This window comes from Hemiscyllium ocellatum, chromosome 19, assembly GCF_020745735.1.
Source record: "Hemiscyllium ocellatum isolate sHemOce1 chromosome 19, sHemOce1.pat.X.cur, whole genome shotgun sequence".
Classification (NCBI taxonomy): Eukaryota; Metazoa; Chordata; class Chondrichthyes; order Orectolobiformes; family Hemiscylliidae; genus Hemiscyllium; species Hemiscyllium ocellatum.
In genome coordinates this window covers 52,089,817-52,112,685 of record NC_083419.1, presented here as the reverse complement: position 1 = coordinate 52,112,685, position 22,869 = coordinate 52,089,817, and the positions used below count along the sequence as shown (strand labels likewise).

Genomic DNA, 22,869 nt, shown 5'->3' with positions numbered 1-22,869 from the left:
AACTAATGAATTTACAGGATCGAGAGAGAAAAAAAATGAAAATAGGTCTGTGATTGAGAATAGCTGCATTCAATATCAATCAGATACAAGATGGGGAATACGGTGAGGGTTCAAAGGAAAAAAATTCCAAAATTTTAAAAATCTAATGTAACTTGTTTAAAATTTCTAGCCTGAAGAAATAAAGCCAGACTCTTTCAAGGCTGTCACTTTCAGCTCTAAGAAGCACCAAATCTACCTCAGACTACTCTGTAAATCTCTGGTCCTAACCGGTGTTTTCTTTGGCATCATGGTGGGTCTGGTCTGGGATTTCAACATGGGGCCGGTCAGGTCCTTGAGCTCAGAGCCATGAAATGGACCACGTGGACTTGTCTTCAATTCTCTTTTTCTTTAATTTCTTTATTTTTCTTTGTTATATTATCGTGGAACGACTGTTAATCTTAACTTTTAATTTCTTTATTTTTCTGATTCATGAAGATAATTTTGTACTTTTGAAGGTCCTGTAATGCTGGGCTTTTTATTTCTTTTGTTATAATGTTTTTTTCCCCTCTAAGGTTCTATACTCAAGAATCTATACCTCGGAACCTAAGATAGCACCCCAAGTGGCTGCTTGTAGATTTTCCAGTGAGTACATAGAGTCATAGAGATGTACAGCATGGAAACAGACCCTTCGGTTGAACTCATCCCATGCCGACCAGATATCCCAACCCAATCTAGTCCCACTTGCCAGCACTTGGCCCATAACCCTCTAAACCCTTCCTATTCATATACCCATCCAGATGCCTTTTAAATGTTGTATTTGTACCAGCCTCCACCAATTCTTCTGGGAGCTCATTCCATACACACACCACCCTCTGCGTGAAAAAGTTGCCACTTAGGACTCTTTCATATCTTTCCCCTCTCACCCTAAACCAAGCCCACATACAATCTCCAACTGGACTCCTCCACCCCAAGGAAAAGACATGACAATAAAACAAACTCAATTTAAGTTATTTCAAGGGGACGGGGTTTCATAATTTTGAACAGCAGGTGTGGCTAGCTGTATCACGTTGCTTCTTTGCAACAAACCCCCAAGTGATTTCCTCCACCAACAGGATGTTGTTGTCAAGTCAAAAGCATGTTCTGCCAATTACACAAATGTGACATTTTACATGAGTCGCAGTGCTGGTTTTGTGCAATTTTCCCCTGTCTATATTCAGCTATTGAAATCCCCAACCATCATTGTTCTATGATATTTATTTTTACATATTTCTGAAATTTGCCTACAGATATATTCCTCTGCCTCACTACCTTTTTTTGGGGGGAGGGGGGTGTGTTAGGCGAGAGCAGGGTTATGGTGACAATCAGCAAGTGTTATATTTTCCTGTTTCTTCCTTGCAACGAACAAGGTTTAATCTCTGAATTGTCTGTTATAGCCTTCCTTGGTAGACCTGAGTTATCCTTATTAATACCAGCCTATCCCACCTAAACATTTTGTGGGTGGGAATGTTGAGTTCTCATTCCAGGTCGTGTTTAAACCAGGTCTCCATTTCAGCAATTATATCACAGCCCCACATGTGGGATCTTGCACCTAAATTGTCAATTTTATCTGTGACATTTCTCCCCTTAACAAACATATTTCCAATGCCATGCTGGTTGGCTTAGTTTTATCCCTGAGACTAAGTCCTGCACTGGATGCATTATTCTCTGTTCTGTTGCTTGTCCCTCCTTGTTTACAGTGCATCCTGTCTCCAATCTCTGCCCCCTCTTCTCGTACGTCCCGGTCCCCCAATACCTCAACCGACACTAAACTGATGAAAGGTGAGGATAAAAGGGACAGACCTTTTCAGCTAATACAGGGCTAGTCCCAATAACACATGAATCTGAAGTCTTCTGTCCTGATACAAACAGCTTTTCACCTCTTTGTTGGTGAGGTTTCTGAACTAACTGAACCTATTAGTCGCATTAAAAACTAAAAGAACTACAGATACTGGAATTCTGAGGAAGGGGTCACTGGATCCAAAGTGTTAACCCTGATTTCTCTCCGATGCCGCCAGGCCTGCTGAGTCTTTCCAGCACTCCTGCTTTTGTTTCTGTAGTCGAATTAACTGCTCTGAAACAAATACAGGCTCTGATTTTAACCTTAAATCCACATTCCTCTCTACTGCCAATAACTTCTCACACTCTTGCTTACCAAGAATGTATCCACTTCTGCCTTGCTTCGACTTTTCAGGAAGAATGTTCCAAAGACTCAAGACTCCCTCTGGAGGAAAGAATTTCTTCCCATCCTGGTCGTAAATGGGCAAGCCCTAATCCTTAAATGGTGGATGCCCCCCCCACCCCCCCCCCCCACTTCATTTTGAAATCTCCCACAAGAACAAACATCCTTTTTTAAAAAAAAAATCACTCTTGGATGTAGATGTTGGTCTATCCACCATTTTTTGATCATCTCAAGTTGCTCTTGAGAAGATGGTGAACTATCTTCTTGAACTGCTGCAATCCATTACTGCTGCAATCCATTTGATGAAGGCAAAATCACAATGTCACTAGGGACTGTGAATCCACATCCACCCTATCAACACCCTTCAGTATCTTATATGTTTCCATCAAGTCCACTCAGTACCTAAATGTAGATGATACAAAGGTGGGTGGAGGGGGCAGGTCTTATTAGGAGGCAGGGAGGCTGCAGAAAGATTTAGACATGAAGTGTGAGGTCACGTGCATTTTGGTAGAAAGAATAGAGGCATGGACTATTTTCTAAATGGGGAGAAAATTCAGAAATCTCAAGCGTAAAGAGACTTGGGAAACCTAGTCCAGGTTTCTCTCAAAGTAAACTTGCAGGTTGAGTCTGTAGTTAGGAAGGCAAATACAATGTTATCATTCATCTCAAGAGGACTAGAATATAAAAGCAGGGATATACTTCTGAGGCTTTATTAGGCTCTGGTCAGACCACATTCAGAGTATTGTGAGCAATTTGGGCCCCATACCTCAGGAAGGATGTGCTAACCCTGGAGTGGGTCCAGACGAAGTTCACAAGAATGATCCCAGGAATGAAAGGCTTAACATATGGGGAACGTTTGAAGACTTTGGGACTACACTTGATGAAGTTTAGAAGGATGGGGGTGGGGGGGGGGGGTGGGATCTGATTGAAACTTACAGAATATTGAATGGCCTGGACAGAGTGGATGTTGGGAAGATGTTTCCATTACTAGGGCAGATTAGGACCCAAGGGTACAGCCGTAGAGTAAAGGGAACACCCTTTAGAAGGTGAAACTTCCACAGCCAGAGAGTGGTGAATCTATGGGGGGAATTCATTGCCACAGAAGGCAGTGGAGGCCAGGTCATTGAGTATATTTAAAACAGAAACAGATAAGTTCTTGATTGCCAAGGGGGTCAAAGGTTACTGGGAGAAAGCAGGAAAATAGAGTTGAAAAACCTATTAGCCATGATTGAATGGCAGAGCAAAATTGATGGGCTGAATAGCCTAATTTCTGCTTCTTTATCTTATGGTCTTATGTTTTAATGACCTTGCCTTTTTTTCTGAACTCCAGCAGGTACAAGCCAAGCCTGTGTAATCAGTCAAACTACCCACTCCAGATACCTAGGGTCTAGTGAACCTTCTCTGAATTTACATCTATCCATAAATAAGGAGACCAACAGAAGTACAGTGCACAGTAATACAGAATGTCAATTATATCCTGTACAGTGAGTACAAATGCAAAATTCTTGCTTGTGGGTAAAATAACTATTCATTTGCCACCTCCTTTTTTTTCCACTATTAATGCCTCAGACAAACTTCCCATAGGATCATCACTTACTTTGTTAATTCTGTGTGTCCACAGAAACTCTGACTAGCTGTTTTTAATCTTCTCTCATATTCCTTGCCTTCTTATTAATCTTTAAGTCATTCTATGTTTTGTTAAAAATACCATGATCCAATCATCTGGAAATCTTCTGCACCCATCTTTGTGCAATAACGTGTTTTTTTAAGTGGACACAATTTTTAATTTTCTTAAGTTATCCACGAAAAGGGGGCAATCCTCTTGGAATTTTTATTTCTTGTTGGAATTGTCTATTCTGTATTTTTCTGCAATATCCCGTTAAATGTCTGCTGCTGCAGAGCAAATGACCTATCATAGAGTCATACAGCATGGAAACAGACCCTTTGGTCCAACCAGTTCCACGCCGAACATAATCCAAAAGTGAACTAGCCTCACCTGCCTGCTCCTGGCCCATATCCTTCCAATCCTTTCCTATTCATGATTTGGAGATGCCGGTGTTGGACTGGGGTGTACAAAGTTAAAAATCAAACAACGCCAGGTTATAGTCCAACAGGTTTAATGGGAAGCACACTAGCTTTCGGAACAACGCACCTTCACTATAACCTGGTGTGGTGTGATTTTTAACTTTTTCCTATTCATGTATCCATCCAAATGTCTTTTAAACATTGTAAATGTATCCATTCCACAACTTCCTCAGGAAGTTCATTCCACCCATGAACCACCCTCTGTGTAAACAAAACTGTGGCTCTTATGTCTTTTTTTTATAAGGTCTCTCTTCTCTCACCTTGAAAACGTCCCCCTAAGCTTGAAATTCCCCATTTTAGGGAAAAGACAACGAGCATCGTCTATTTATACCTCTCATTATTTTATAAACTCCTCATCTCTCAACTTCCTATGCTCCAGTGAAAAAAGTCCCAGCCTCGGTTAACTTAACTTGCCAGTCTCTTTAGCTAGCTTTATGTCGTGACCTGGTAAGTGCCCTTATTTATGTTTAAAAGGATAGTCTTACAAACACTCTTCTCTTGTTGAAATGGAATAAACAGTTTATTCATGGTATGATTGCTGCCACCCAGAGGCAGCTTTGGTATTAGGTCATTCATTAACTATGTCTCACGTACAATAGATATCTGGTATAGAGTACTCTCTGGCTGACTCAAGAACATGCCATTCTAAGAAACCATCTCGGAAACATTTTCTGAATTCTTCCACTTGGCTCTTTCTGCTTATCTGAATTTTCCAGTCAATATACAAGTTCAAAACCCCTATGGCGATGACTACTTTATTGACAAGCTCCCTGAAAAATCCCAATGAATACATTTTTAAAATGTGTAACCGTAATCAAAACAACAGCAAATGCAATCACTGGAGCCCACCTCTGTTTTTTTCCAGGAATAGTTGGGGTATTGCTTCTCAAACATTGGAATAAATTCATCATAGTGGACCTGTGAATAATTAACAATTCAGTAAATAAAGCCAACAACTCAAAAGCAGTGTGTTAACGCAATAAAGGTAAAGGCAGCATCACACTTGTGTGTAGAAACCTCTACTGAATTGTGTCACTTTAAAACCAATGAAAACATGTAAAGATAATTGTTAATTTGTCTCCGATATTTCTACTTTCTGACCATGACGTTATGGAGATTGAAGCATTGTCAGCATAGCAGTATCAACAACTGATGAGAAACCTTGTTTTTGTTTCACTTCTTTCCCCTCAAAGCTCCTCTTGTCTCGTAATAAGAGCAACAAAGTAACGTTGGTAGTCAACAACAGCTACCAGCTTGACCAAATCCTCAATGATTTTTGCAACAGAACCTGCTGCTGTCAGAGCACTGCACATATTCTGTTGTTAAGCAATTCTGAATCCCATTATCACCCCATTAGCTCGCAAACCTAAAATGTACCGGATCACATCACATAAAAAAGATCATAGGCATCACTTTAGGTCATCAAGAAATGTAAAACAAAAGCAGAAATGCTGGGAATATGTAGTAGTTGAGTCAACAGTTATACAGAGAACAGATAAGTTAAGGTTTAAAGCGCAGTCTCTTCTTGAGAATTGAAAAATAATTCCGATAAAGATAAATGGTATGCAAATAGCCAAGTGTAGGAGGCTTAGGAAAAGGCAACAAAATGTGATGTGTTGTGGAGTAATACCAGTTTTTAACAAGAAAATGTAGTTAAAGTCTGGATGTTTCTGAAATCAGTCTTCAATCCACAGGTTTCAAGATTGAGTGGGAGAAAGAAATATATTATTATTTCCTACGTTGAACTTTGTTGGAACAAAAGAATGTTTGCGTGGAAAACAGAAAGGGGTTTGATGAATTAATAGGGACTTCAGGGCTGTACTAGCGAACACAGTACATGTAGGAGAAAGTGAGGACTGCAGATGCTAGAGATCAGAGCTGAAAAATGTGTTGCTAGATAAGCGCAGCAGGTCAGGCAGAATCGACGTTTCAGTACATGTGTTTTACAAATCATCCAATGCACGTTTGGTTTTTCAATTGAAAGGCAATTGCACTACAAACAGCCAGTGTAGTACAGCAAGTGAAAAATGACCCACATAAATTGCTGTGTCACACAGAACGACTGGTGCTTAAGGTGATGACTGCGCAGAAATTGTGCATGGGAGCACGTGAAGAAGGGGTCAGTTGGCGGTCGGGATTTGCAGCAGATGTTAGTGGAAGGCCTACCTTTCAGTCTTGGACAGCAACAGTTCAGGAAGGTCAAAGAGCAACAGGCAGTGGAAGTAAATTTAATGAGATTCTCAGAAACAGAGTTGAAACAAGCAATACCGCAAAAATCAGTGGAAGTAAACAGAAGTCCAGGAAAAGACCTAAGTGAAATAAGCACAAGATGAATAAACTTATGAAGACTGGTATATCTGAGTGTGAGTAGTAACAGGACTGATTTGGAAAGGAAATGGAATCCAAGGAAAAGGTTAGAAAGATGGAGAAACATGGTGTAGGGATAAGGGGGATGGATTGAGGGACTGTCCCAAGAAAGATGTTCAAGGTACTCAGGTGGAGAAGTGCATCATAAATCACCAGACAGGTCCTTCAAGATTCTTTAAGGTAAACACTGCATAAACTGCCTAAATGTATGCAAATAGGGTTTTAACTTGAAAGTTGACCATTCAAGATCAGGCATTGAACTGAATAATGGAAAAAGCATAGCTTACATGTTATGTTAAACCACAAGCTTTCAAGCTAATTAAGATGTAGTGCATCTGAGCTGATTGAAACATAAAAGTTTTATGTAGAAACAAGGTATTCACTCCTGGCAACATAAAACCATTTAGATGCAGGAGAAATAAAAGCCTTATGCGAGTCACAAACACGTTGTATCCCCTCACAACTCTCTGATGAATTCGTAAGGTGAACTGTAAAACGGAGACTTGCTGTCTATTTTGGCTGGAACAGTCAGGTCGCTAATTCAGAAATTTTCCAGAACCTTCCATGAGAAGTCATGTACAGAATACTATTGGTCGAGACATCACTTGAAAACTGGTGGTTTCCTTTATCATTGTTTGTAGCAACCAGCAGTAGTAGTTTCACTTTTCAATTTATTGCTGAAATATTAATGCAGTGAGTGAAGGATTGTTTCCTAATTTATTTATTATAGAAATTAGTAATTAATCTTGCACCAAAGGATATTATATGTTAGGCAAATAGCAAGATTTTAAACAATCTCAGATTTGTTGATGGCATTGAACATCCAACAGATTTGCAAAGACTGCCTGACATGGTAATATGCAGAAAGAAGAACCTTTGAAGTGTACATTAGCATAATGACAGCAGCGATTATGTAATTTTGGAAGCATCAGGAAGACATACATATCACTGTTGAAGGGATGCAGTTTAACAGCTGGGCACATGTGTGTTTCTTGGTGAGTGAACATCAGAGAACCCAAAGTGTGATTAAGAAATCAAATTAAAAACTGGACTTACTTTTGATGCTTTAGGAAGATTAAATGATAATAAAGATATTTTGGATAAGCAGAGGCAAGAGTTCATGAAGCAACAATTATCCATATTGTCAAACAAGATATGATTGTTGCAACAGAAGTGTATTTGATCAACAAAAAGTATTCACCACTAAAAGAAATTTGCTTGGATTATGCAAAGAATAAAGAATATTAAAAGGTGTATTTTTTTTTTACAAATCAACACTCAACTAAACAACAAGTCTAAAGAAGATGGCTGTGATTGTTCAGCAAAAAAAAGTACAGGTATTCTGTTTTCTGCTCAGCACTGCCATCTTGCAGTCCTTGCTTGACTTGTTGCAGAGGATGTGGTATTACAGCACCGATAGGAACAGATGCAGTTTATAAATGTCACATAGCTTCTTCACTGTGAAGGTCAAATTTCACATTAATGATCCTATGGGCCAAGACCCAACCTGAATCCAAATTCGGAACACTGAGAACCCATACACCAGGAACCATATTCCGAATGAATGAATTGTCACGGAGCTGGAGGAGGCCACTCAGCCTGTTGTATCTGCACTAGCTCTCCGAGCATTTTGATTTACAACTAATCTCCGCCCTCTTCCTTGTAATTATGCATATTTACATAATTATCCAATTACCTTGTGAATGTTTCAACTGAACCTGGCTCCACCAAACTTCCATGCATTGCATTCCAGACCCTAACCATTTAGTGTCACAAAGTCATGAAGATGTAGCATGGAAACAGACCCTTCGCTCCAACTCGTCCATGCTGACCAGATATCCTAAATTAATCTAGTTCCATTTGCCAGCACTTGGCCTATATCCCTCTAAACCCTTTCTATTCATATGCCCATTCAGATGCCTTTTAAATGTTGTAATTGTACCAGCCCCAACACTTCCTCTTGCAGCCCATTCCACCCTCTGTTATATCTTTCTTATATATCTTTTATATTTTTTCCTTCTCACCCTAAACCTATGCCCTCTCATTCCATACTCTTCCACCCCAGGGAAAAGACCTTATCTATTTATCCTATCCACGTGCCTCATGATTTTATAAACCCCGTTAAGGTCACCCCTCAGCCTCAGACACTCCAGGGAAACAGTCCCAGCCTATTTAGCCTCTCCCTGTACCTCAAACCCTCCAATCCTAACAATATTCTTGTAAATCTTTTCTGAACCCTTTCAAGTTTCACAACATCCTTTCCAATCGGATGGAGGCCCACACTTGTTGTATGAAAACGTTTTTCGCGCCTTGTATTTGCTTCTTGTACAAAACCATGCCCTCGTGTTTTAGACTTTTTGATGAGCAGGAGAAATTTCTCCCTATCTGCAAAATAACCAGTAATTTTCTCTGTTTCCTTCCCTCAGCCAATTTTGTGTTCACAATACTATTCTCCCCTATGACTTCTAATCTCCCTCATAGGTCTGTTATGTGGCCCTGTATCAAACACCTTTTGGAAGGCTATGTACACCACAAGGTAACCTTCCCCCCTTCAACTCACTTTTACCAATTCAAAAAAACTCCATGTTGGTGAAACATGATTGTCCCTTAGCAAATCCATTTGAATCTATCCATATTTTTCCATGCAAATATTAATCCCATCCCAAATAATTGTTTCTAGCAGATCCCCCACCACTGAAGTTAAACTGACTGCTCAGTAATTGCTGGGACATTATATACAATCTCTTTGGAATACTGGCGTATTGCTTACAGTGCTCCAATCTGCCAGCCCGTAAATCCAGGGAAGGTCGAAAGATTGCCAGCACCTCCACAATTTCCACACTTATTTCCTTTAATATCCGCAGATACCAGTCCCATTCCTTGTCAATTTTACATACCGAAGCTTCTCCGATATGTTCTCTTTGCCACTTTGAAAGTTTACTGGTGATGGCATTTCCTCTTCTGTCAGGAAATTAAAGATCCCCCCCACCATTATAACTACTCTATGATATTTACACCGCTCTAATTTCCTTGCAGATTTGTTCTTATTTACTGGATGGTCTAATTGGTCTATAGATTGCACTGAGATATTGCTTATCCCTAGCCAAGTTGATTCTGTGCTTGAACCCTCTGAAGTATCCTTTTTGTCAAGCAATCACTTTCAATAACAAAAACATCACCCCCTCCTTGTATTCCTTTTAGATCAGATTAAATTAGATTCCTTACAGTGTGGAAACAGGCCTTTCAGCCCAACCAGTCCACACCGACCCTCCGAAGGGTAACCTACCCAGACTGATTTCCCTCTGACAAATGCACCTAATATTATGGACAATTTAGCACAGCCAATTCACCTGATCTGCACATCTTTGGACTGTGCGTGGAAACCGGAGCACCCGGAGGAAACCCACGCAGACACTGGGAGAATGTGCAAACTCCACACACAGTCGTCCAAGGTTGGAATCGATTCTGGGACCCTGGTGCTGTGAGGCAGCAGTGCTAACCACTGAGCCACTCCCTATCTTTTCAGAACACCTTGTGGCCAGGAACCTTTAACACCCTGACTTGCCATGTGTAAACCTGGTATTTAGTGTCACCACAACATGACAATCCCACAATCTGGGCCTGTGTTAACTCTCCAATTTTATGAACTGAACACTACGTACTCCCAGGTGATTTAGGGTAATTTCTTTCCCCTTATACTGACTCCACCTACCCCTTGCAGCATTTTGTGCGCTCCTGTACTACTTTCGAACATTCCCACCAGATTCCCACATTTCTGCTGAGTTAGTTTATCCTTCCCCACAGCATTAGCAAAACACTCTGCAAGAAACTTAGTTCTAGCTCTGTTCAGATGGATTTAATTTGTTCTGTACAGGAGCTATCACTCCCAGAGCCAGTCTCAGCATCCAAAGAATCTAAACGTCTCCCTCATGCACTGACTTTAAAGCCATGCATTCATCAGTCTCATCGTCCTAATTCTGTCATCACATGCATGTGGCACTGGGAGTAATCCAGACATTACAGTTTTGGAGATGCTGCTTGCTAATTTCTACCTAGCTCCCTAAATTCCAACTGCAGGACCAAATCCCCTTTCCTACCCATGTCATGGCTATCAATGTGCACCTTGAATTCTGGCTGTTTCACTCTCCCCAGAAGAATGCCCAGCAGCCTGTGACATCCCTGACTGCAGCACCAGGCAGACAACAAACCATCCTGGAGTTACACTGTGGCCATTGTTCCCCTAACTGAAGGATCCCTCATCAGTATTGACCTTCCACTCTTCGCCTGGCTGTGCAGTCAGGTCACCCATAGTTTGCCTTTGCTCTTGCCGCATGCCACCCAAGACTGGTTGCCCTCATTGATATCCAGTTAGTGAACAAGACTTTAGGACGTTGAGTGGGGATCTCACTAAAACTTACAGAATACTGAGAGGCCTAGATAGAGTGGAGGTGGAGAAGATGTTTCCACCAGTAGGAGAGACTAGGACCTGAGGGCACAGCCTTAGAGTGAAGAGACAACTCATTAGACCTGAGATGAGGAGGAATTCCTTCAGCCAGATACCTGGTTAATCTGTGGAACTCATTGCCGCAGAGGGCTGTGGAGGCCAAGTCATTGAGTACATTAGGTAGGTTCTTGATTAATCAGGGGATCAAGGATTATGGGGAGAAGGCAGGTTTAATGCAGTTGAGAAACATATCAGGCACGACTGAATGGCGGAGCAGACACAATGGAACGAATAATCTAATTCGGTTCCTATACCTTACGGTCTTTGGGGAAACATCTTGGTGTGCCTGGCCATCACTCTCCCTATCTGCCTGCTTGCTTGCCCTGAACTTGTGGTGTGATTAGCTCTTCAAACATGCTGTCCACATAGTTTTTTAACAGATGTATGGACCTCAGTGACTCCTGCCACGACTTGAGATCTGAAATCCAGAGTTCAGTCTTGTACAACTATTGACAGTTAATGTACAGCGGCTCCCCTTGGTCATGCTAAGTTCCCACAACTCCTACATGCCACAAGAAAGCATTTCGTTTGGCTGTGCTATCCTGCCAAACCTTACCCTTTGAAGCTAAAAATCACACAACACCAGGTTATAGTCTAACAGGTTTAATTGGAAGCACTAGCTTTCAGAGCGCTGCTCCTTCATCAGGTGGTTGTGGAGTATATGATCATAAGACACAGAATTCATAGCAAAAGTTTACAGTGTGATGTAACTGAAATTATATAAATGAAAAAGACCTGCATTGTTTGTTTAGTCTCTCATCTTTTAGAATGAACATGTTAGTTTTGGTTCTTTCATATGTAAATAGCAGAACTTCTTTAAAGTTACATTCTCAAGTGAACTTTAACAATTAATGTCATGTCGGCCCAGATAGTGCACTTAAGGTGCGAGGTTCCCTCTGTGAGACTGTCTGTGCCACAGTGTTCAGACTGATCATAACCTAAAAAACAGATTTACAGAATCTTACATGGATTTATGCAGTTTTTGAGCAAAATAAAACGTAATTCTACAAGTACAAATTCACCCCAAAAACTTACATGTGGGTGTGTGCAGGGATGGGGATTATGAGTGCCTGTGAGTGTCTATATATAATTTATGAGTGTCTATATAACTCCCTATATGCCACAAGAAAGCATTCCACTTGGCTGAGCTATCATGCCAGACCTTACCCTTTGAAGTAACTTTAAAATTATTCCTGTATTTTGCACTAACTCTCAGGTTCTACTTTAAAGTAGAAGGGCAACCTCGATTATCCGAACTTTGATTATCCGAAGAAGATCTCAAGGTCCCGATGCTTGGGTAAACTGTATTAACCGAATATTCGATTATCCGAACAAAATATGCCCTGCCCATGTCGGTCAGATAATTGAGGTTGCCTTGTATTCCTTGTCCATAGAATCAGCTCCTTCTTTTGTGACTAGAAATTCTTACTTTCACTGCTTTTGTTTAGAAATTTACATGTTTCAAAATTACTAGAATTAAAATGCAGTCCCCAAAAACAACCAATCCTTGACTTTCCTGCAAGGTAACTTGGACCTTTTTCTCAAGCTCAGTCTAACTTCCTGAGACATACTCCCTTGTAGATCTGACTCCTCTCAATCCAGAAGGGAAGAATTCCAATGAGTAGGGAGAACATCGACAAGACAGGGAGGGAGAAACATAGAAATTCTCAAAGCTAGTGTTTATTATCAAAACTATAGAATAATCAAATACAAAAAAAGAGTTTTACTTGCCTGTTTAAGTTTAGTTTCATCAACATAGTTCATCACAGTAAAGTGCTTCTGATAATCATCAAAATGATGCAGTGAGAAAGGCCTGGAAATTAACAAACGATTGTTTATAATTAAAATATCTCACACAATTCATAGGTTTCATATTGCTCAATTGTGCTGCAAGCAGTGACTGAAGTGCAGCCTGTAAGGTCTTAAACTGTGTGCTGCTATCTATGGACATGTACTTCAAAATGAACCGGTCCATTATATTTACACCATAACACTGAACATTGCTGCAGTCCTCGTGAAAACCATTAATTTTTGAATAGATATGAATTTTGCAGCAAACATCAAAGAATATCAGGATGGAATTTCACATTTCAAGTTTTCACACACAAAAAAAATCAACATTTGCTAAATATTAGTTTTGTATTAGTTGCATGTTAAGTAAAGAAAATCCTGTTATGATAATAGTAAGCATGGACTGTTTCAATGAGCAGTTTCCATCATCTAACATTAATACTGAAGTCTTTCCTGACTGAAGCAATTACACAAGAAAGGATAAATACTCATCAAATGATGTGTTCACTTGGCTCTAGATTGAAACATGCACTAAAGTTGCTGCATTGAAATTATCCTTTCATCCAAAATCATATAAACAAGACAGTATTAGAAATTTGCATCTCCTGCTTTAATTCACATGTGCAGGATATTGGATGAAAATATGCCAGCAAATGTTCAACTAGTAAGGACAATGAAGCTAGACTCAGGAATATGCGAATAGACTTTTTCATTCACTGCCTTTCAGCAGCAATGATGTAGAGGTGCTGGTGTTGGACTGGAGTGGACGCAGTCAAAAGTCACATGACACAAGCTTTTAGTCCAATAGGTTTATTTGAAATTACAAGGTTTCAGGGCACGGCTCCTTGGTCAGGCCACTCTACCTGCTAAACAGTTGTGGACTCGGATTTTACTCTTACTCTTGAAATATACACAAACATTTAAACTTCGTGGTTCTTTTCTCCTTGTCTGTAAAATTCATTTACATTTATTACCTGCATTTGTCTGACATTGTGTTATTTTTGTTTTCCTTAGGTTAACAGGCAATAAAATTCTTCTTTCACTTGAATAACCTTAGTAATTGGCTCCTTCAATTTAAGATTAAACTCCCAACTCCTCCTTACTTTTTAGCAAGTTCCTGTCTCCTCCAGGGTGACTCTTCTGTACTTTTAAAGTCACTCTGCCCAGTCTTCAGACTATCACCAAGTTGGCTTCCAGCAACATAATACTGTCTGATACTCAAACTCCTTAAATCTCCACAAGTCCTGTCTTTAGGAACAGAAAGTCATTCTCAGCAACATGCTGCTTGGTAGCTAATGCAAAAGTTTCAGAGACAGAAACCTTTTCTTTTCAGAGCTGCAGTTGTTTATATCTCCTTCTCCAGCTGTATCTCTTTTGTGTCAAGGTATGAAAATTGGCACTTGATTTTCCACAGTGTTCCACCTGGATCTGTTGCCCCATGGCAACCAGATCACATGGACCTGTCTCCTGGTACAGTCTTGCATGATTTCAATAACCCTTATTCAGGACATTGTATTTCACCATAAATTAGAGGAAACAAGCTAGAAACAAAAACCTCAAAGTCTCACATTTGTATCAACAGTGAAAAATCCAAAATGCTTTTTCACATCAGTCTGTCATCTAACATTATTACTATGCCAGTTCAATGTGCCTCACCAGATCTCCCTTCAAGTCACTTGCTTAGGGCTGAGTGTAGCATCATCAGAACTCTAGAACTCAACGCCATCTATGATAAAGCAACCTGCTTAATTGGGACCTCAACCATCACCGTAAACATTCACTCCCTTGACGGGTGTCCATCATTTACAAGATGCATGGTAGCAACTTGCCAAAGTGTTTTCAACAGCATCATTGAAACTTTGAACCCGAATTGTGAAAAAGAACAAAGGCATCAGGCACATCAGAACAGTATCACCAGCCAGTACCCTTCGAAAGCACAGGTCGCTCTGACTTGAAAATACAATGCTGTTCTTCAGAGTTGCTGGTTAAAATCCTGGAAGCATTCCCTCCATAACAGCACTATGGGTGTTACCTATAAGGACTGCAGCAGTTCAAAGTGGCAGCTCACCGCCAACTTCCTGACAGCATTTACATGTGGGCAATAAAGTTGATCTTACCACTAATGCCCACATCCTATAAATGCATTAAAAAAACATTGTACTTTCTTCATCACAGCCTATTAAAACTGGCTGGATTATTACCTTAATGATGCCTTGCTGCCTCTTATCTTCCAGCATCACATTTTCACCCCTTCTCACACCCCTAGTGTTATTGCTTCTCTAAGTGAAAGGTTAGCCTTCATACAGGTGTGATCAGGCTAACACTTAAGTAAGTGCATGTACCTACCAGAGAAGGAGCAAACCCTGAGCTTCTCTTAGATAGATGGCAGGGCAGGTGACTGAGGTGTCAGTGGGGAGTACTTTGGGATCAGTGATCATAATTCAGTTCACTTTTAAGCAAGATATGGAAAAGGGTAGACCTGATCTAAAAGTTAAAGTTCTAAATTGGAGGAAGACCAATTTTGATGGTATTAGGTAAGATAGTTGATTGTGACCAGATATTTGCAGGCAAAGGGATAAATGGAAATTGGGAACCTTCAAAAATGAGGTAACAAGAACCCAGAGACACTACGTAGCTGTTAGTATGAAAAGCAAGACTGATATGTGTAGGGAATGCCGAATGACTAGACAAATTGAGGCTCTGATCAAGAAACGCAAAAAAGTATATGTCACGTATAGGTTACATGGATTGAGGTTAATCCCTAGAAAAGTATAAGGGCAAAAGGAGTATACTGAAGAGGGAAAACAGGAGGACAAAAAGGGGACATGTAAGTAGGGTTAAGGAGAATCCAAAGAGCTTCTACAAATACATTAAGGACAAAAGGGTAACGAAGGAGAGAATAGGGCCCCTTGAAGATCAGCAAGGCCACCTATTTGTGGAAATACAGGAGAATGGTGAGATACTAAATGAATGTTTTACATCAGTGTTTATAGTGGAGAAGGGTATGGAAGCTAGACAACTTGGGGAAATAAATTGCATCATCTTGAGAAGTGTACATTTACAGAAGAGATGGTATTGAGTGTCTTAAAATGTATAAAGGTAGATAAATCCCCAGGACCTGATCAGGTGTATCCTAGAAGTCTGTGGGAAGGTGGGGAGGTGATCGCTAGGCCCCTTGCTGAGATATTTGCATTATTGATAGCCACAGGTGAGGTGTCGGAAGACTGGAGGTTGGCTAACGTGGTGCCACTATTTAAGAAAGGTGGTAAGGAAAAACCAAGGAAGTACAGACTGGTGAGCCTGACCTCAGTGGTGGGCGACATGTTGGAAGGAATCCTGAGGATCAGGATTTACATGCATTTGGAAAGGTAAGAATTGATTAGGGATAGTCAACATAGCTTTGTGCATGGGAAATCCTGTCTCAATAACTTGAATGAGCTTTTGAAGAAGTGACAAAGAAGACTGATAAAGACAAAGCAGTGTAGAACTTGCTGGAACACGAAAGGGGAATGAAAGAAATGGGAGTATAGGAAAACAGGTAGTCACCTTCCATAAGCACACAGAATCATAGAAGTTTACAGTATAGAAACAGACCCTTCAGTTCAACTTTTCCATGCCGACCATATAGCCTAAATAAATCTAGTCCCACCTGCCAGCACTTGGCCCATATCTCTCTAAGCCCTTCATATTCATATATCCATCCAGATGCCTTTTAAATGTTGTAATTGTACGAGCCTCCACCACTTCTTCTGGCAGCTCATTCCATATACGCACCACCCTCTGCTTGAAAACATTGCCCCTGAGGTCCTTTTTATATCTTTCCCCATTCATCCTGAACATACACCCGTTTGCACTGGACTCTCCCACCCCAGGGGAAAGACCTTGTCTATTTACCCTATCCACACCCTCATGATTTTATAAATATCAGAAAGGTCACCCCTCAGCCTCCGACGCTCCAGGGAAAACAGTCCCAGCCTATTCAACCTCTCCCTGTAGTTCAAATCCTCCAACCCTAGCGACATCTTGTAAAGCTTTTCTGAACCCTTTCAGGTTTCACAACATCCTTCTGACAGGAGGGAGACCAGAACTTCACGCAATATTCCAAAAGTGGCATTACCAATGTCCTGTTCAGCTGAAACATGACCTCCCAACTCCTATACTCAATAACTGAAAGGCAAGCATACCAAACACCTTCTTCACTATCCTATCTATCTGCAAATCCACTTTCAAGGAACTATGAACCTGCATTCCAAGGTCTCTTTAGCAATATCCATTCAACCTGCACTACTGTTCTTGCTCAGTCTGTTGCCTCTGCTGCTTTCAGGCTGGTTGGATCCTCTGAGTTCTTTTCACCCTGTGATGGTTCCCTTTCCTATCAAGATGTCACCACCTCCCACCCAAATAAAAAAAGAGGAGCAAAGAAAAGGCAGGAAGGGAAAAAGATGAGAAGAGGAATGAGAGGGGCAGCCATTGTAAGACAGAGTAGCATCAGATGCTCATGTTTGATGCATAATAGTGTAATAAATCATTTTTCTATTAACACTTTACATATTTTCATATCTTGGGTTTACCAATTTGCATGGCACAGACATGCAAATCTGGAAACCGAGATAGGGAAAAGTATAAAGACAATAAACTGAAAGGCACAAACTCTCCAGTAACATAATGCTCCATAGCCAGACAGTCTGCAATTTTTATTTGACCTTTACATCAACTCAATGAGCGATTGATCCATTAAAATTTGTAGCCTTAATGGAGTACACATTAAAACTGTATCATCAGAATAATATCGTGATTACACAGCATGATTGGTTTACAAATTTGAACCATTTAAAAAATATCATTATTCAGAAACCTAGGAAATACAGCTGTATAAAAATTATTAAAGTAGAACTAAATGCCACAATTCAAGCATCACACATAAATTTATAACCTGCTTCAAACAGAAGTACAAAGGAATTTATAGCTCTAAAAATAACAGCCAGGGAATGAGAGGTCTTTTCATTGACTTCTATATTACCTCAACCACCTCTCAAATTACAGCAGCAAAATTGACCAAATATTAACCTGTTATTTACTTAGTAGCAACGTAACACTGAAAACTGGATAGTGCACACCTTACGCATTTAATGGCATAATGCCACCAAATGGTCAATCAAAATCAAGGATGATTCCAGGCAGCTACGCATGGGGTAAATTGGACTTGAGCAGAAATACTTACACAAATTAAAACAGGATAACTCTCAGGAGAATAGGGTTATAACGCAAACTGCTACTGGTGTAACCAAGCAGGCAGTTTAATGTTTTTATAAAGGTCAGTAAGTAGCCCAGAAAATTTCAATTGTAAATGGGGGCACAGTGGTTGCACTGCTGCCTCACAGCACCAGGGACCCTAGCGCGATTCTGTCCTCAGGTGACTCTCTGTGTGGGGTCTGCACATCCTCCCAGTGTCTGCGAGAGTTTCCTCCAGGTGCTCTGGTTTCCTCCCACAGTCTAGAGATGTGCAGGCTAGGTGGATTGGCCCTGGGAAATGCAGGGGTACCAGGGTTAGGGTAGGGGAGGGTGGGATGCTCTCTGAAGGATCCGTGCGTGCTGAATGGCCTGCGTCCTCACTGTAGGGATTCTATGATGAATTGCATTGCTCAGGTCAAGATCACCATTTGCAATTTTGTCAAACTGAACATGTAAAATGACACTAATTTTATTTTTGTTCCTTTTGCTCTCATCTTTCATACTTTGGTGCTAGTCATGGTCCTGCACTTTCTTAATTCTTTCCTGCCATTCACACTCCCTTCCTCAAAAATGTCTATGAACATGCGTGTGCCGATGCTAATTGTAGATCAACTACTGACAGCAACACTGCTCCGAGATTTCGGATATTAGTCTTAATGTCCATAACAATCCCCTCCAAAACACCTGGCTTCCATTCACATCCCACCACTTTCCATCATGCTAAGGTATTAAGACTGTGTAATGTTGAGTTAGTGACTTGTCAGTAATATTCCATTCAAGTGAAAACATTACAGAACTACAAGTTAAGTAAAATTATATTTTGTCCTAAATGTCTTACTCAATTTGGATGAAAATAACATGCCAGTAAGAAGCTAAGGTTTAACAAGTAGTGAATTCATTCGGAAACATGTCTGTTCGTGCATTTTGAAGAAAATGCAGTTGTGAGAAGGAAAGCAATTGAAAAAGAAGAGTTTTCATGGCCTCTCTAAACAGGAATCATTTAGTACAGTGCAGCTCCAGGACAGCAACAACCCTACCTGAAAGGTATGTCTTGTCCACTGCACCCAATTGGTCTCACCTTCATCATCAACAAAATGATGGACAGTGTTGTCACTACTGCAACTAAGTTGCATTTACTGAACAACAGCCTGCGTCCGGATTCGCAGTTTGGGTTCCACCAGGACCACTCAGCTCCAGATCTGTGACAGCCTGAGTCCAAAGATGGACAAAAGCTGAATTCCAAAGGTATGGTGGCCTTGAGTGAGTGTGGCATCAAGGAACCCAAGTAAAATGGAAGTTAATGGGAATCAAGTTAGAGCTTTTTATAAAGGCAGAAGTTGCCGGAAAAGCTCAGCAGGTCTGGCAGCACCTGTGCAGAGAAGTCAGAGTTAACGCTTCGGGAACGGTGACCCTTCCTCGGAACTCACTTAGATGGGTGCAGCTCCAGCAACTGTCAATAAGATCAACACTATAAAGGATAAAGCAGCCCATTGGATTGCACCTTACCCAATAGCTCAACAATCACTCTCTCCACAACTGACACAGTGGCAGCAAAATGCATTGCAGTAATACTCTTAGCTCCTTTGACAGCACATCCCCAAATCATGATCTCCACCAGCTAGAAGGATACAGGCAGCAACAACACAAGCACACCATCAATTGCACACTCCTCTCCAAATCAGATACCATCCTGTCTTAGAAATGTTTTTAATTCCGTTGTGGAAAGTTGGCTGGGTGACCAGCATTTAGTGCCCTTGAGAGGCTGGTAGTGAGTTGCCTTGTTGAACTGTTGCAGACCGTGTACTATAGGTTGACCCATAAAACCATTAGGGAGGGAAATCAGAATTCTGACCCAGTGACAGTGAAGGAACGGGGATATATTTCCAAGTCAGGACGATGAATGGCTTGGAGAGGAACTTGCAGGGGGTGATCTTCTATGTATCTACTGACCTTGTCCTTCTAGATGCAAGTGGTCTTGGGTTTGGAAAGTACTGTCTAAGGATCTTTGGTGAATTTCTGCAGTGCATCTTGTAGATAGTCTTCACTGCTGCTACTGAACGTCAGTGGTGGAGGGAATGGATGTTTGTGGATGTGGTGCCACTCAAGCAGGATGCATTGTCCGGGATGGTGTCTGGCTTCTCGAGTAGTGTTGGAGTTGCACTTGTCCAGGCAAGTGGGGAGTATTCTATCAGAGTCCTGACTTGTGCCTTCTGAACTGGCTTTGGGGAGTCAGAAAGCAAGTTAGTCACCACAGTATTCTGAGCCTCTGACCTGCTCTTGTAGCCACTGTGTTCATGTGGCCAGTCCAATTAGTTGTTGGTCAATGGTAAGTCCCAGGATGCCGATAGTGGGGGGATTCAGTGATGGTAACACCATTGAATATCAAAGAGTGGTGGTTAGATAGTCTCTTATTGGACATGGTCATTGCTTGGCATTCGTGCAAGATGAATGTTAGTTGCCACTTTTTAGCCACAGATGAATACATCTGAAAATGTGTTGCTGGTCAAAGCACAGCAGGCCAGGCAGCATCTCAGGAATAGAGAATTCGACATTTCGAGCATAAGCCCTTCATCAGGAATGAGAGAGAGTAGCCAAGCAGGCTAAGATAAAAGGTAGGGAGGAGGGACTTGTGGGAGGGGCGATGGAGGTGGGATAGGTGGAAGGAGGTCAAGGTGAGGGTGATAGGCCGGAGTGGGGTGGGGGCGGAGAGGTCAGGAAGAAGATTGCAGGTTAGGAGGGCGGTGCTGAGTTGAGGGAGCCACGGGGTGGTTGGGTTGGTTGGTCCGGGCGTCCCTGAGGTGTTCTCTGAAGCGTTCCGCAAGTAAGCGGCCTGTCTCACCAATATAGAGGAGGCCACATCGGGTGCAGCGGATGCAATAGATGATGTGTGTGGAGGTACAGGTGAACTTGTGGCGGATATGGAAGGATCCCTTGGGGCCTCGGAGGGAAGTGAGTGTGGAGGTGTGGGCGCAAGGGAGGGAAGTGAGTGTGGAGGTGTGGGCGCAAGGGAGGGAAGTGAGTGTTAACCTACAGATGAATACATCCCTGCTTCTCCACTGGTATTTGACTGGACTCCTGAAACTCCCTCGCTAATAGTACAATAGATGGACCCATGCCATATATACTGCACAGGTTCAAGAAAACAATTCACTACAATATTTCTCAAGGCCTACATGTCTTGGTATTATGAACAATGCCCACAGTTAACAAACAAATAGGAAAAGAAATACTGCCTCAATTTTTAAAATTTTCAGACATTGAACAGGTACTTTCATCTTTTCATACCTATTGGCAAAGCGAAGCCAGAATACGTTGTACGCATACAGCTGCAGAGGCTGGACTGAACGAAGTAGGACAATGTATCGGATGTCAAATTTAACCGATCCTTCCAAATCTTCTCTGTCAAACAGCACTGGATTCTCAATGTACTTGCATACCACCTGTGAACAATGAATATTGCATTACTGTAAAACTACCAAAACAGTTTCCTTCTCCCATCTTGGAATTGGCTAGCTCAATCTGAAACACACACACTTCAGTATCTCCCGAAATGGCCATACATGAAACCAGTGGGGTCAAGTGCTGACTGATGAACTGAGAACTGCAAAGCATATCATAAAGGCACTATCCAGGACAAACCAATGATTGGTGATCCAACGTCAACTTACTTTTAGATACTCATTTTAATGTCACGAGACGTCCCAAGATGCTTCAAACAAAACTGACACTGGGCAGATGTAGGAATATTGGGACAGGTGACAAACCAAGAGATAGGTTAGAAGAAATGACCTGAGGGAACATATGAGCCTACACACAAAACAGGAGTATAACTAAGCCATTCAACCCTGTGAGCCTGTTTGACTTTTCCCATAACTTCATGGTCGATCAGTTTGTGCTTTAAATTCTACAGGGGTCCCCAACTTATGAACGTCCAACTTACGGATGCTTACACTTCCGAACAAAGTCACATAGTACTACTAATTTTAAGGAACAGACATGTGAACGTTTGCCAGTTCTTACAAATGGATATTTTATATTGTATAATACTGTGTTCCAACCTGCTCTCAAATCAACTTACAAACAACCTCAGAAAAGCTATCCATCGTAACCAGGGAAACTGCTCATATGTTCCTGTCTACCCCACTAACCTTTGATTTCCCTGTCGAACAAGAATCTATCTACGCCTGCTTTAAAAATAATCAATGACCCCTTTCCATAGCTTCTGAAGCAGAGAGTTCCAAAATTGCACAACCCTCAAAGAAAATAAATCTCTTCCATGTTATCTTAAAGGGCGAACCCTAATTTTAAAACAGTGCCCCGAGTCCTGGACTCACCCACTATAGGAAATGTCGCTTTCATGTCCACTTTGTCAAGACTCTTCAGGATCTTGCACACTTCAGTGTAGTCACCCCGCACTTTTCTCAACTCCAATGAAAATAAGCCCAGTCTGTCCAACCTCTCCTTGTTAGTCTGCCCTCTCATCCCAGGAACCAACCTAGTCTGACCCTACTAGGTGACCCTATTATTTTCTGCAATAACCTTTGAGCTTGGAGAAGGATTGAGTCCATGATTAGATTTAGATTTCTTACAGTGTGGAAACAGGCCCTTCAGCCCAACAAGTCCACACCGACCCTCCGAAGAGCAACCCACCCAGACACATTCTCCTACATTTACCTCTTCACCTAATACTACG

General features: G+C 41.4%; 1 protein-coding gene across 1 annotated transcript in view; it reads right to left on the bottom strand.

Moving 5' to 3' along the window:
• The window catches only part of ttll12 (tubulin tyrosine ligase-like family, member 12), a 67,502-nt gene that overhangs the window by 7,155 nt on the left and 37,478 nt on the right, over positions 1-22,869 (bottom strand). Inside the window, exons 10-12 of the mRNA XM_060839913.1 lie at positions 21,462-21,616; positions 12,885-12,966; positions 5,132-5,200 (exon numbers count right to left, since the gene is read on the bottom strand). Coding sequence (XP_060695896.1) covers positions 5,132-5,200; positions 12,885-12,966; positions 21,462-21,616 — 306 coding nt within the window. The remainder of the gene's footprint in view (positions 1-5,131; positions 5,201-12,884; positions 12,967-21,461; positions 21,617-22,869) is intronic.